Source organism: Hylobates moloch, unplaced genomic scaffold, assembly GCF_009828535.3.
Source record: "Hylobates moloch isolate HMO894 unplaced genomic scaffold, HMol_V3 SCAFFOLD_37, whole genome shotgun sequence".
In the NCBI taxonomy this organism is placed as follows: Eukaryota; Metazoa; Chordata; class Mammalia; order Primates; family Hylobatidae; genus Hylobates; species Hylobates moloch.
In genome coordinates this window covers 757,862-772,629 of record NW_026652312.1, presented here as the reverse complement: position 1 = coordinate 772,629, position 14,768 = coordinate 757,862, and the positions used below count along the sequence as shown (strand labels likewise).

The window sequence follows — 14,768 nt, the reverse complement described above, 5'->3', positions numbered from 1 at the left end:
CACACACACACACACACACACACACACACACACACACACACAGACACACACACACACACACACACACAGTCTCTAGTCTTCCTAGCTCCTTAATTTTTTTTCCTTAGCACATATCACTATTTCATATACCATATTTGTCATCTATTATCTGGTATCCCTTTCTCAGATGTAAGCTAAGTTGGTGCAGGAGTTTTTGTCTGTTCCCAATGTCTAGAAGAGTGTCTGGTTTACAGCAGACACACCATGAAATTTGTCAAATGAATACACCAGTGTTAAGAGTATAAGAGTGTAATAGTACCTTTAAAAATGCCTCAAAGATAAATCTTTTGATTTATCTTTATTTTTAGATCTACCCCCACTTTAGCCACTTCTAAAATTTACTACTAGAAAAACCTTTTCTTTCCTGAAGAACTGTCTCACAGAAACAGCAGTTAAATAGGAAGCTATCCTAACCCACCGTTTGCCTTTTCCCTTGTGAAACTCAGACCAAAATTGAAAGTCATCTATAGTAACTATGTGTTCTCGGCATCTAAACTCTGTTTTGTTTCATCTTGACTTTCTTAATTTCCTAGGTTTTTTCCTTTGTTCCTATTATTTTATTGTTTTTATTCTATATTGCTTCAAAGACTTTATGAAATTAAGTAGATAATAAATACAAATATAAGTATACTAGCGTTTTCTTAAGCTCACAACAAATTATTACAGGTATCTTTGATTCAGTTTATTATAATTACAGAATTGTAAACTTCTCAAGGAATAAATCTTTAAAATCTACAAAGGTAATATTTTCATTATTTATTGGGATTTTTTTTTTCTTTTCTTTTTTTCTTTTTTTTTTTGAGACCGAGTATTGCTTTGTCACCCAGGCTGGAGTGCAGTGGCTCAATCTCAGCTCACCTCCCAGTTTCAAGTGATTCTCCTGCCTCAGCCTCCCAAGTAGCTGGGATTACAGGTGCCACCACCACGCCCGGCTAATTTTTTGTATTTTTAGTAGACAGGGTTTCACCATGTTGGTCGGGCTGGTCTTGAACTCCTGACCTCAAGTAATCTACCCACCTCGGCCTCCCAAAGTGCTGGGACTACAGGCATGAGCCACTGTGCCCAGCCTGGGGTATTCTTATTGTAAAACATTTTACATGAAAAATATACTTTGAATCAGGAGAGAAACATTTCAACACAGCATCATTATTTCTCAGTAAAATGGCACATTTTTCCTAATTTCAGATTATTCTTGGAAAATTTTGTTTGCTTCTATGATACAATAAAATTCTACTTGAAAATTATATATTAAATTGATTCCTTCTCCATTTCCAAAAAACAAAGGAAGGGTTATTTTAAACTATAAAGTGGTTGATTATGTTATCCAATGAATCAGCAGATTTTTTATCTGCCTTCACCAGTCGTCATTTCTCATTATACGCAGAGATCCTCAAAACGAGGAGCAGATACACTCAGTCTGTAGGATCATTTAGCAACTTGGGGAAGGACGGTAAGTAGCCTAGATTTTTTTAAAGTTCCCACAGCCAAACATCTCAAAAGATCATAAAAAGATAAACAAGTGTTCAGAGATTAAATATGGAAAATATTGGTATTGGTTTTGATTCTATAGACAATAAAATACCACTTGGCAATAGATTTCTCACTTTTTAAGTATTCTTGTATTTGATGAATGGCTAAAAAGATAGTCAAATGAGTTAAATATACATTTAAATAAATGGGCAAATATATATTATCAATTATCAATTATCAACCCCATCAATTATTTCATATCTAAATATATATAATATCTATTTCTCAGCCTGTGAGGTAAACCAACCCCATCAATAATCTCATTGTATTTAAATATCTATTTAATATATAAACATTCTACATTAATATATTTAATATTTAATATGATCAATATTAAATATGTTTAATATTAAAGACATATATTTAATAAATAATAAGTATATGTTTAATAAAGATATATATTTAATAAATAATAAATATATGTTTAATAAAGACATATTTAATAAATAATAAATATATTTATATTTCAAATTTATATACAATATTAAATATATAAATACATATGCAAATATGATGAGATCATTTAGGAGGTTGGTTTCCTTCAACAGGCTGAGAAAATAGTTTAACTGCCATAAAATAATCACAAATTTAAAATAATCACATTTTTGCACACTATTTTCAGAGCAGTTTTAGATTTATGAAAAAAATCGAGGAGATAGGAGTAGAGTTCTCATATAACCCCTGTCTACTCTCTCACAGTTCCCCTATTAGTAACATCTGCATTTGAGTTGTACGTTTCTTACAGTTGATGAACCAATATTGGTACACTATTATGAACTAAAGTCCATTGTTTACATTAGAGTGCACTCTGTTGTATAGCTCTATGGGTTCTGACATATGTAAAAGGCCCCAGATGTAGTGTATCTAGGTTAATGTTCTATACGAGCTTGAGAAGAATGTGTTTTTTGCTGCAGTTGAATGAGATATAACTATCAATTAAATCCAGGTGATGATGGTACTGTTCACTTCTATTATATTCTTACTGATTTTCTGCCTGTTCGATTTGCCAATTACTAATAGAGGAATATTGAAGACCCCAACTGCAATAGTCTATTTGTGTCTATTTCTCCTTGCAGTTTTACCAGTTTTTGCCTTACGTATTTTGACACTCTGTTGTGAGGTGCATACACAGGATTGTTATGGCTTATTGGACAGTTGGCCCCCTTATCATTATGTAATGGCCTTCTTTATTCCTAATAATTTCCTTGTCTGAAGTTTGCTTTGTCTGAAGTTAAAATAGTTATTCTAGTTTTCCTTTGATTAGTGTTAGAAAAATATATCTTGTTGGGCGTGGTGGCTTATGTTGTAATCTTAGCACTTTGGGAGGCTGAGGGAGGAGGGTCTCTTGAGTTCAGGAGTTCAAGACCAGCCTGGGCAACATAGTGAGACCTCGTCTCTACAAAAAATTAAAAATTAGCTTGTTGTGGTGGCGCATGCCTGCAGTCCCAGCTACTCAACAGACTGAGGTGGGAGGATCACTTGAGCTCAGGAGTTCGAGACTGCAGTGAGCCCTGACTATGCCACTGCACTCCAGCCTGGGTGATGGAGACCCTGTTTCAAAGGTTAAAAAAAAAAAAGAAAAGGAAAATATATCTTTCTCCATTCCTTTTGTGTCTTTATAATTAACATGGATTTCTGGTAAACAACATAGAGTTGATGCCTGTATTTTATTCATTCTGTCAGTCTTTGTCTTTTAATTGGTAGACCATTTATATTTAGTGATTCTTGATAGAGTTGGATTAATATTTCCCATATATTAATTGTTTTCTGTTTGTTGCCCTTGTAATTATTTCCCTTTTTTGCCCTCCCCTCTTCATATGGTTTGGCTCTGTGCCCCCACCCAAATCTCACGTGGAATTGTAATCCCCATAATCACCACCTGTTGAGAGAGGGACTTGGTGGGAGGTGATTGGGTCATGTGGGTGGTTTCCCCAATGCTGTTCTCGTATTAAAGAGTGAGTTCTCACAAGATCTGATGGTTTTATAAGGGGCTCTTCCCCCTTTGCTTCCTCTCACCTGCTGCCATGTACGACATGCCTTTGCTTCTCCTTTGCCTTCTGCCATGATTGTAAGTTTCCTGAGGCCTCCCCAGCCATGCAGAACTGTGAGTCAATTAAACCTCTTTCCTTTATAAATTACTCAGCCTCAGGTAGTATCTTTACAACAGTGTGCAAATAGACTAATATACCTCTTTTGCTCCCTTTTCTAGTTTTAATTGAGCATTTTATATGATTCTATTTTCTCTCCTCTCTTAGCATATCAATCATACTTAAAAATATGTTTTTAGAAATTGCCCTAGAGTTTGCAGTACACATTTACAACTAAGTCCACTTTTCAATAACACTATACCATTTCACAGGTAGTGCAGGTACTGTATAAAAGATTATTCCCAGTGCCTCTCTCCTGTTCCTTAAAGCATTGCTGTCATTTATTTCATTTATTCATAAACTAATATCACCCAATATATTACTGATATTATTATTTTGAAAAGTTATCTATATGGTCAAATAAGAATAAGAAAAAGAATTATAGGTTGGTGGATTTTTCTTTCAACACTCTAAATATTTCACTCTGCCCTCTTTTTGCTTGCATGGTTTCTGAGAAGTCTTATGTAGTTCTCATCCTTGTTCCTCTATAAGTAAGGTGATAGTTTTTCCTCTGATTCCTTTCAATATTTTCTCTTTATGTTCCACAATTTGTATACAATATGCCTACATGTAGTTTTTTTTTTAATTTATCTTGGTTGGTGTTATCTGATTTTCCTGGATCTGTGGTTTGATGTCTAATTTTAGAAAGTTGTCCACCATTATTAGATACCTAGATATCTATTATTTATGTATCTTCTGCTGCTTTCTTTCTTTTCCTTCTGGTCTTCCTAGTACCTATATTTTATGCCTTTTGTAATTTTCATACAATTATTCGAAATTTTGTTTCTTTTTCATATTCTATTTTCTGTTTCCATTTAAGTTTGGGAAGTTTCAACTGACATACCTTCAAGCTCACTGATTCTTTTGCAGCTGTCAAAAGTGTTTCTTATTTGTATTGTAATGTTTTTTGTTCTCTAACATTTCCTTTTGATTCTTTGAGTTTTCATCTTTCTGTTTATTTGTTCTTGCACTTTTCCCAGTTGATCTCTTAGCATAGGGATTTCCAGTCTCATAATTCCCAAATCCCTGCCATACCTGAATCTGGTTCTGATGCTTCCTTTGACATTTCAGAGCTGTGTTTTTTCTTGCCTTTTAGCATGCCTTATAATTGTTCATTGAAAGCGAGGCATGATGTATCAGATAATAGAAAACAAGATAAGTAGACCTTTAGTTTTTATGTTTGTCGGGCCAGAAGTTAGACTGTACTTAATGGTTGTTGTGGCTGTAAGTATCAGAGCCTTCTATTTTCTCTAACATCTTTCTTTTTGTCTCCCCTATTTGTTGTCTTTGGGTTTTCTTAGAGACTCATTTGTAAGCAGAGTCTGTGTCTTGCAACTCTCTCTAGTTGTGATCCACAGTTATTATACCAGAACACTATTTATGTGGTCATAAGATATTGGAGAGTTGATACATGCTATAATGTTATGATAAAATCTCTATTTCTTTATTATTTCTTTTTAAAAAAATCTAGATTCAGGAGGCACATGTGCAGGTTTCCTACATGGATATATTCTGTAATAGTGAGGTTTGGGCTTCTAGTAAACCCATCGCCCAAATAGTAAACATTACAGCCAATAGATAATTTTTCAACCTGCTCTCCTCTCCCACCTTTCCCTGTTTTGGAGTCCCTAGTATCTATTATTTTACCTTTATGCCCATGTGTACCCATTGTTTAACTCCCACTTGTAAGTGAGAATATGCAGTACTTGATTTTCTGTCTGAGTTATTTCACTTAGGATAATGGCCTCTAGCTCCATTCATGTTGCTGCAAAGGACATGAGTTCACTCCTTTTTATGGCTGCATAATATTCCATAGTTTATATATACCACATTTTCTTTATCCAATCAATTATTGATGGACACTTAGGATGATTCCTAATTGTGAATAGTACCCCAATAAATATATGAGTGAAAGTGTCATTGATTATAACAATTTCTTTTCCTTCGAGTAGATACCCAATAGTGGGATTGCTGGGCCGAATGCTACTTCTATTTTCAGTTATTTGAGAAATCCCCATACTGTTTTCCATAGAGGTTTTACTAGTTTACTGTCATCAACAGTGTATATGCATTCCCTTTTCTCTGTATCTTCGCCAACATCTAAAATTGTTTTCTAGTTGTCCAGAATCCCTGAGTTGTGAACTTCATAAGAGTTTCTTCTTTTGTTTTTCTCCTTGTGTGAGAAAGAAAGTGTAAAAGGTGTTCAAACTGTCTAGTTGCCTTTTCTCTAATTCAGATAAAGCTCTCGGGTAAAGTTTACCTTGAGGACAGGCTTTTGTTTCTGAGTATATTTCAAATAGTTATCATTTTCCTCCCACATGCCAGAAAAAAGAGGAAACTTTTGTCCTATCTTCTGAAAGTAAAACTCATTAATGTGTGGATGCTCCCATATGAATGACTCCCACTGTCTCTGAGTTTTCAGCTCTCAAGTTAGTCCACACTCAGCCTTCAGCAATAGGCCAAATACTGTATAAATGCCCCCCTATCCTTTACTGGCTCCAGTAGCTTTTGCTGTCCTGATAAGCTGTAATTCTCCGTATTCACCTATTTCTTCAGTTTGCAAAGAGGTGGCATGTCCTATGACATCAATTCTCTGCAGATCTAAAAAGAGTTGTTGATTTTTGATTTGCTCATTTTTTTCTTGTTATGATGATGGAAGTGGAGACTTTCACACCTTTCAAATGTCAGAGCAGAAACCAGAAGTCCTAGTAATAATGTTATATATATATATATATATATATATCTTTTGACCACATAAAAGGGAGAGGTGCACAGGTCTTATTATTATCGTTTTACATATAAGAAAACTAAGATTTAAAGAGATTAAATGAGTTTCCATGAGAAATATTGCTAATAGATGAAGCTAAAGTCAGAACCTGGATCTTCTAGTGTCTTCCAGGACTCTTCCAATACAGACCATTCCGTTTAGGCATTCATATATATGAAACAATTTGAAAGAAAAAGTTTAGTTTAAGAATAGAGTCATCCATGTTTGGATTTGCTCTGTGGCATAACGTAAAAGGCAATGGCCTAGCATATCCCTAATGAATCTTCTCAGGCCTAATTCAGCCCCCAACTCACTTTTAGACTTTAGAAATTCTCAACAAATGCTGACACAAGCTTCAGCTTCTCCATGTGAGTGAAGCAAGAATAAACCACATGATCTTGTGACCACGAAGTCAAACAATTCTAGGTTGGATTTAGGCCCTATATTTTTGGAAGCAAGTGTGTGTATGTGTGTATGTCTTAGGTGTGCATGTGTGGAAAGGGGAACTGATTTCTTCAAAATCTTTCTGAACCGCTAAATTAATCCTCTTCCTTAAGTGAAAAAGCTTTGCTGCTTTAATTCTTTAAATGAAATGTTATTTTGCCTTCCCATCTGCTCATCTGACATGATAGTCTATGAATGCGATTAATGTTTAAGGCAGAACTTCCTTCTAGGAAATGTCATCTTTTAACAGTCCTTGTGTTTTCTCCTTCCTGTGAATGCTACACCCATTACCAACCACTGGATGGTCTCGGGTTAAATAGCACTTCCTCAGAGAAGGCTTCTTTGAACTCAGACTAGCACAGAACCTACACTTCCCCTTTCCAACTTAAAGTTTGCATCCTTTGGTGTATGCGAACCCACATGAAGAGATTTTTTTTTTTTTTTTTTTTTTTTTTTTTTTTTGAGATGGAGTCTTGCTCTGTCTTCCAGGCTGGAGTGCAGGGGTGCAATCTCGGCTCATTGCAACCTCCGCCTCCTGGGTTCAAGCGATTCTCCCACCCAGCCTCCCGAGTAGCTGAGATTACAGGCACGCACCACCACATCCAGCTAATTTTTGTATTTTTAGAAAAGATAGGGTTTCACCATGTTGGCCAAACTGGTCTCCAATGCCTGATCTCGTGATCCACCCATCTCAGCCTCCCAAAGTGCTGAGATTACAGGCGTGAGCCACCACACCCTGCTGAAGAGATGATTTTATCTAGGTCACCACTGTACTGTCATGGCTAACAGTCTAGAGCAGTGTTTTCCAGTAGAACTTTCTGCAACGACAGAAATGTTCTATAATCTGCACATCTGGCTACTGAGCACTTGAAAGGTGTCCAGTGCAAGTGAACTACTAAATATTTTATTGTGATTTAATTTTAAATAACCACATGCTGCTAGTGGCTACATATTGGATAGTAGAGAACTAGAACAATGTTCCTCAAAATCTAAATAAATATGTCAGGAACCTGCATTTTAACCCATTCCTCAGGTGATTCTTACTGGCAATACAATTTGACAAGTATTGTTTAGAATATGATTCTTGAGCCTAGCTTCACATTAGAGTCACCTGGGGAAGGCTTTTAAAAGGAAATGACTCCTGAGTCACATACTCAAAGAGATTCTACTTTAATTGCTTTGGTATTGGATCCAGATATTAGTTTTGTTTTGTTTTTTAAGGCCACCTCCCTGGGCCATTATGTGCAGCCAAGCTTGAGAAACCTAGAACATATATTCTCATGTGACACTAAGCACATATTAGATAAAAATACAGGCCTGAAGCAGTGGCTCACACCTGTAATGCCATCACTTTGGGAGGCCGAGGCGGGCGGATCACCTGAGGTCAGGAGATCGAGACCATCCTGGCTAACACGGTGAAACCCTGTCTCTACTAAAAATACGAAAAAATTAGCCAGGTGTGGTGGGGGGCGCCTGTAATCCCAGCTACTCAGGAGGCTGAGGCAGGAGAATCGCTTGAACCCAGGAGGCGGAGGTTGCAGGGAGCCGAGATTGCACCACTGCACTCCAGCTTGGACAACAGAGTGAGACTCCGTCTTAAAAAAAAAAAAAAATACAGATAAATGGCCTGTACAGATAAATGGCTTAGGAGGTGTATCTACAAAGAATTAGTGATTACAAGTGAATTCTTGTGATGTCACAAGAAATGTTAATGACGTCAGTGGTGCAGATGAATTTCTTAATACCAAGTGGAAAAATTAACTTGAGATAATCTTTTACAATGGTGTGAAATTCCTCAGCCTTTTGTTTTATCCATAAACTGCACAAATAATACCTCCCTCTGTAACACTTAGAGAGGGTGACATGCTGAGAGTGCTGAGAGTTTCCTGAATACTCACCTCTTGAAATACACAAAACTCTTCTAGTTTCCTGGTTGACCGACCCAGGGCTTGTGACCGAACCAGGGCTTGACGACTCCTTTATGAGCCACCTGACAATTCAGTCCAGCACAGCAACTGAAGGAAGGCGTTCCCCAACCTGCTGTCCTATGAAGGCCTCTAGGTCACCGGTGCTAAAGCCCTCCTTTCTCCACCCTCCTTAGGTGGAGGTAAACGTCCCAGCAGGAAGTCAAGGCTGGATTGGCGCTCTTCGCGAGCACCCTGGGAACGGGAGTCCGGGTCACGGGTGCTAGAGCCCTCCCCTCTCCTCCCGGCCGGTGTGTGGGAAACTGTCCCCGCAGAAAGTAAAGGCTGGCCAGGCCGCCCCCAGCACGTAGAGGTAATGAGTCAGGCTCCGGCTTCACATTGGCACGTAGGGGGCGGATCCTGCCGGCGCTGAGTAGGAAGGAGCTTCGGCAGCCAGCCCGGAACGCAGTGAGTACAGCCACTCAAAGGAAAGCCAAGTCGCTTTGCAGGGGAGCGTCTTAAGATTTTTCAAAAACGTGCTCATGGTTAAAAAGAAAAATCAAGGCTCGGAATAAATACATTCAAGCACTGTTAATTTTAGCCCAAAGACAGGCGGTACTTGCCTGGAGATTTGGGGAAATCAACATGAAACTAAAAATGAAATTTTAGTTGGAGTGGAGCAAGCAGTATTGATCAGAACATATCAAATAATGAATTTTTTCAAAGTCTGCGTAGAAGTTTAAATTACTAGGAAAAATGTAAAGGAGAAGTATTTACTAATAAATGAAACAAAAGTAATAAAATAAAAATGAATTAATATAGTTTGACAAAATATCAGCGAACACTGAGAAGAAAACATTAAAATAATGTTTGAAACTTTTTAGGTTTTGTGCAGGAAGAATTGGGAAAAATGTGCTGGATGGAGTGATACTGCTTTTCTTTTCCACAAAAATTTCATTGTTTTAGAGAGGTAGAGCCTCTTTAAAGACAGTAAGTTATTGCCAATTCACAATGAAATAAGATCCTTTGCTCTGAAATGTACAAGAGCTGCATGCAATAAACTTCATTTATCTATAGGTAATAACTGATTGATGTTTATTCAGTAGTCGAAATGCAGCTCATGCACTCTAATTAGCAAGTCAAATTATTCTCTCCGTTTCAGAGGTGTAGGGCCTTTGTGGAGCCTTCTCAATAAAATAATTTGCCACTCTCGAAGGTTGACATTCTCTTCTTATCAACGTACACATAAAGGTTTTGTTTTGCTTTGCTTGTTGTTAATTAAAATGGGGAGAAAATGATGTGTTAGCTATCACCCAGTCATGTGTCTTTTTAGTCATAGGTTAGCTTTTCAAGACACTTCCTGCATCTCTGACCTGTTGCACCTGTTATCTTAGCAGCAAGCACCTGCTTCAGCTGACCCTTGAGCCATAACCCATGTAAGTCACTGCAGATCTGAACCTCTCTTTGAGCCTAACAGTAGAACAATTATTATTTTTATTGAATAGTGTTATTGTGTCAATGTTGAAATGTCCCTCAGTGTGTCTTCCTCAACCACATCTCTATAGAGGATGTTTTCTTAATAGCAATGTGTTTTTGTTTTAAGAAAGCCCACACAATTTCAAGTACACATTTTCTTTACTAAAGTTTATTGACCAGTTTTGAAGTGATCCTTGTTTTCAGTTAAACTATCTTTAATAATGGTAAATAACGTATTTTGTAGGTTGTTGTATATTTAATATTCTCTGCAAGAACACATAAGGAACAATACATGGACCTTTAAATATTTGTCATTGTGAAATAAAATAACAAGGAAAGGTGATTTCAGGTGTACTTTATTCAATACATATATACAAGAAGTTATTACTATAACATTAAATTTGCAGGAAAAAAGAAACCACTGGATTATTCTGCTTCTATTCCAGAGGGCTTATTCCAAAGGGCCAGTGTGCAAAATATGAATCCAAGATGGCATTGTGGAAAGACGCTGTACCTCCTGTGATAAAATTACTTTGGTGGTGCTTTTTTCTCATGTATCTCGGGAAACTAAAAATCTGAATTGTATTCAGTGGCCTTTTCCAAATGGTAACTTTATGAAAAAATGTCTAATTCTTGGTTATTTGTGGTTTTAGTCCTTTCTTCACGGAGAAGCTAAAGCTGTTAAATAAGTTTAGCAGTGTTATCCACTAAAACTTTCTGCAGTGATGGAACCTACATAGGAGAATTTTTTTTTGTAATGTACTAAAATTTTGTCTTCAGGGCTTGTTCTTTTTAAATTGTAGGCTAGCGATCAAAAATATTTGTTGATAGAATAAATTAACATGAAGTACAAACATTATATATAGTTGTGTAATATCCTATCCGCAAAAAGGAGTCTTAGCATGCTTTTGAAAAATTCAATAAATATAATATGTTAATCACAATTTGGTCACAGATTCATGTCTCAATTGTTTCATTTTTTCTTTTATTTCAGAAGCTCCTGAAAAGTACATCAAGTCTAAAGTGAACCAGCTAACTCATCAAGACTGGAATCATGAGCAATAATGGAGCAGACCTAACCTTTGGTTACATCTCCTGTTTCGTAGCTATCCTTTTGTTTGGCTCAAATTTTGTGCCACTTAAAAAATTTGATACTGGTGATGGTAATTATTTTTCCTTGATTGTTAACGTTATATTATTTTTAAAAATGAAGTTCCTTTTTTGGTCTTTTAAAAGTATAGCTAGGGAGGGTACGATCAGGAAAGCTCTTGGGCCATTATATGAATGGAAGAAATTTATAGTCAGTTCTACTAATAACACTTGTTTTGAAAATATGAATCTTCAACATGATTGATATATTAGAGAACAATGTAAGCATAACAGATTTTTGGCTTGCTTATGTGCAATTTTGTCTCTGAGAAACCTCTAGATAGGCACAGAAAACTGCACCTAGATGAATAAAGATGTGTGATAATACACACAATGCACGCACAAACACACACAAACATCTTCAAATATCGACCAGCTCCCTTAGTTCATCACATGTGGTTATGATGTACTGCACCCAACCACATCTGCTGTCCCAACTCCTCACCCAACACCTTCACAGTAACCCGTAAGCTGCAACCCTTTGGATGCCCACTTCCAGGAGCAAACTTCTGTTCTTTTTCAATTAAAATGCCCTATTTATTACAGCATTCATGTAATTAACCAGTTAACCAGTTAAAACTGTACTACTATTTTAATTAGGTTGAGTGTTGTTCTCCTAGCCCCATTTTCCCATTATGCTCTGAAGTTTTTACTGCATGATTTTGCATAGTGCAGTGATTTCAAGGAATGCACGTTACATTATAGCAGAACTGACTAATGTGAATTTTGGGGAAGGAGAAGCAAAAGTTATTTGTATTTGCCTGACTTCCATATTGAAGCCAGGAGAAGGAATTGAGATTTATGGTGAACACGTGTTGGGAATTACTTCCTTGGTAGTATTTATCACCTGACAGCAGTTGTGTTATTTCCCCAATTCTTTGTCTTCGTGCACTTAGAAAATAGGATTACAAATCGTTTTCCTCCAGGGCCTTTCTTCTCTTTTCCTCTGGAGTTAGGACAAGAATGGGAACTACCTGAAGAACAAAAAAATGGGTAGAGGATCTAGCTTTTAGTCTTCCACAATTAGCTTTGTGATCCTGGGAAAATATTACCAGCTCTGCTGTTTTCAGTTTCTCATTTGTAAAGTGAACAACTTATAAAATGAAGTTTCTTTTCATCTCTGTGATTCTACTCTTTTTATTTTTTATTTTTCATTTTTTGGGGGAGATAGAGTCTCACTCTTTCACCGAGGATGGAGTGAAGTATCATAATCTTGGCTCACAGCAACCTCCGCCTTTAGGGTTCAAGTGATTCTCATGTCTCAGCCTGCCAAGTAGCTGGAACTACAGGCACACACTACCACACCCAGCTAATTTCTTATATTTTTAGTAGAGATGGAGTCTCACAGGCTGGTCTCGAACTCCTGAGCTCAGGCAGTCCACCTACTTAGGCCTCCCAAAGTGCTAGGATTACAGGCCTGAGCCACCGCGCCTGGCTGATTCTACTCTTTTGTCATGGAGATTAGCAGCCATTTTTTCTCTCTCCTGCATCATGAGATTGAATCCAAGAGGGGCAACAATCTTCCAAAGTTAGTGCCAGAAGTAATACATTGAGTTTTAACTGCCTCAGTATTTCTTTCAATGTCAACTATTTCCTCATCCTTTTAATCTCTAAATCCTTAATGATGCAGAAGCCTCAAAAAGGCATAGATACACCTCATCACCAGGTTATCTTCAGATAACTGGAAAATGGCAACTCAAAGTATAGAAAGTAGAGTAACCTTGACCTAGATAGATAATTCTCAGGTTTATAATGCCCGACTCATCACAGGCATTGAACTCTAACTGTATGAGGCCTATGTGTGACCATAAATGACTTTATTTTTATCCCAGAGGTGGCATAAATGGTCCCTGAAGGTTTAAATTACTGTTGTGCTATTCCGAAGTACTTACTGCCATATTTTGGGAAGCAAGAGTACTCAGTGTGGCATCCGAATGAGAATATACACTCGGTCTTGCCATCGCTCTTTGGCAGAAAATTCTTGATTTGTCTAATAGGAGAAAAAAAGAATATTAAGCCAGAGCACACCGTGTCTAAGCCTTGGAGTCAACCTGGGTTTAAATTCCGGCTCAACAAACTACTAGCTGTTTGGACAGGTTGCTTAATTGCAGATTCATTTTCTTTATCTTTGAGCTAGGGTTAATTATGTTGCAGAGTAGTCATAAGAATGAAATGTGCAAAGTCCATGGCATATGGCATTTAATAAATTGTGGCCATTCTTGTAATATCACCTCATAGATATTTCTGAGAACAAATTTACTCAATTCAATTTGAACCACTAACACTGAGTTTGTTTATTTCTAGGAATGTTTCTCCAGTGGGTCCTTTGTGCTGCCATATGGTTGGTTGCCTTGGTGGTCAATCTGATATTACATTGTCCAAAGTTTTGGCCTTTTGCAATGCTTGGGGGCTGCATTTGGGCAACAGGTAATGTCTGATATAACTTATACTTTTATTATGTAACATAATGATAAAAATAATTCTCGTTCACAGTAAGACAAAATAACGCAAACAGTGATTCTGAATAACCCTTCGTCATAGATACTAGAAATTAACTAGTTTCTTGCCTTCACATGCTCAATGAATATTTTTGGTGCCTTACCTGATTTGTTCCACCTGATTTATTCCTCTTAATGATTTATTTTTAAGTTCCTGGTAGAAAATTATTATAGTAAAAACATTTTAATTATTCTCCATCTATTCAAGCATAGCTCATATATTATTTTAATGTGTTCTGGCCCTTTTTTCTAGCATGTTTATCAGAAAATATTTATTACATAGTAATCTCTACTAATATCATTTTTAGGACTTAACCTAATTGGGTTAAGATACTATCATTTCAAAAGGGCTGGTTAACAGAAAAGCAAAGCAAACAAAAATCTTTCTGTTGCCTTATCAGTACCTGAAATTATATAATTAGAATTCATATCTTGGCTTGGTCAATCAAGAAGTGTTTCCCTTCAATTAATATAAATACACCCCAGGAGGTCTTTTTTTCTTCAACAAAGAGAATTCCAAGTATCAATGATCTTTAGAAATAATTTGCGTTAAAAGCAAATAAACGTTAAAATGTTAAAACTTTTATTAAAAAAATTAAAATGAAAATTTATTTATTACCCACTTAATTTGAGTCTCTGAGGAGTTAAATGATTTAGTAAAGTTCATAAGTTAGAAGATAAAAGAATTAGCTTTTAAATTTCCACCAGAATTTACATTATTATACCTCACTTATACCTCAGTATGATTGCTTGTCATATCTAACAGGGGGAGAGGAACAGACTAAGCATCCATCCATCCTGCAGCTCTTTATAG

At 36.5% G+C, this 14,768-nt stretch overlaps 2 protein-coding genes across 7 annotated transcripts in view; one reads left to right on the top strand and one right to left on the bottom strand.

Annotated features, from left to right (window-relative positions):
- LOC116463456 (Golgi-associated kinase 1B-like) overlaps window positions 1-14,768 on the bottom strand; it is a 257,888-nt gene that overhangs the window by 77,696 nt on the left and 165,424 nt on the right. The window contains exon 1 of one of the 4 annotated variants that reach the window (XM_058434645.1): window positions 8,826-9,056. The exons of the other annotated variants lie outside the window; for them this stretch is intronic. The gene's annotated coding sequence lies outside the window, so the exon portion shown is untranslated. Of the gene's footprint in view, window positions 1-8,825; window positions 9,057-14,768 lie in introns of those variants that run through there. 4 annotated transcript variants of the gene reach the window in all.
- The window catches only part of LOC116463457 (transmembrane protein 144), a 60,635-nt gene that overhangs the window by 766 nt on the left and 45,101 nt on the right, over window positions 1-14,768 (top strand). Inside the window, exons 2-5 of one of the 3 annotated variants that reach the window (XM_058434650.1) lie at window positions 10,165-10,267; window positions 10,754-10,913; window positions 11,302-11,470; window positions 13,761-13,883. In XM_058434650.1, the coding sequence (XP_058290633.1) occupies window positions 11,362-11,470; window positions 13,761-13,883 (232 nt within the window). In that variant the 5' untranslated portion in view covers window positions 10,165-10,267; window positions 10,754-10,913; window positions 11,302-11,361. Of the gene's footprint in view, window positions 1-9,198; window positions 9,300-10,088; window positions 10,268-10,753; window positions 10,914-11,301; window positions 11,471-13,760; window positions 13,884-14,768 lie in introns of those variants that run through there. The other 2 variants (XM_032146569.2, XM_032146570.2) reach the window with 2 other exon arrangements.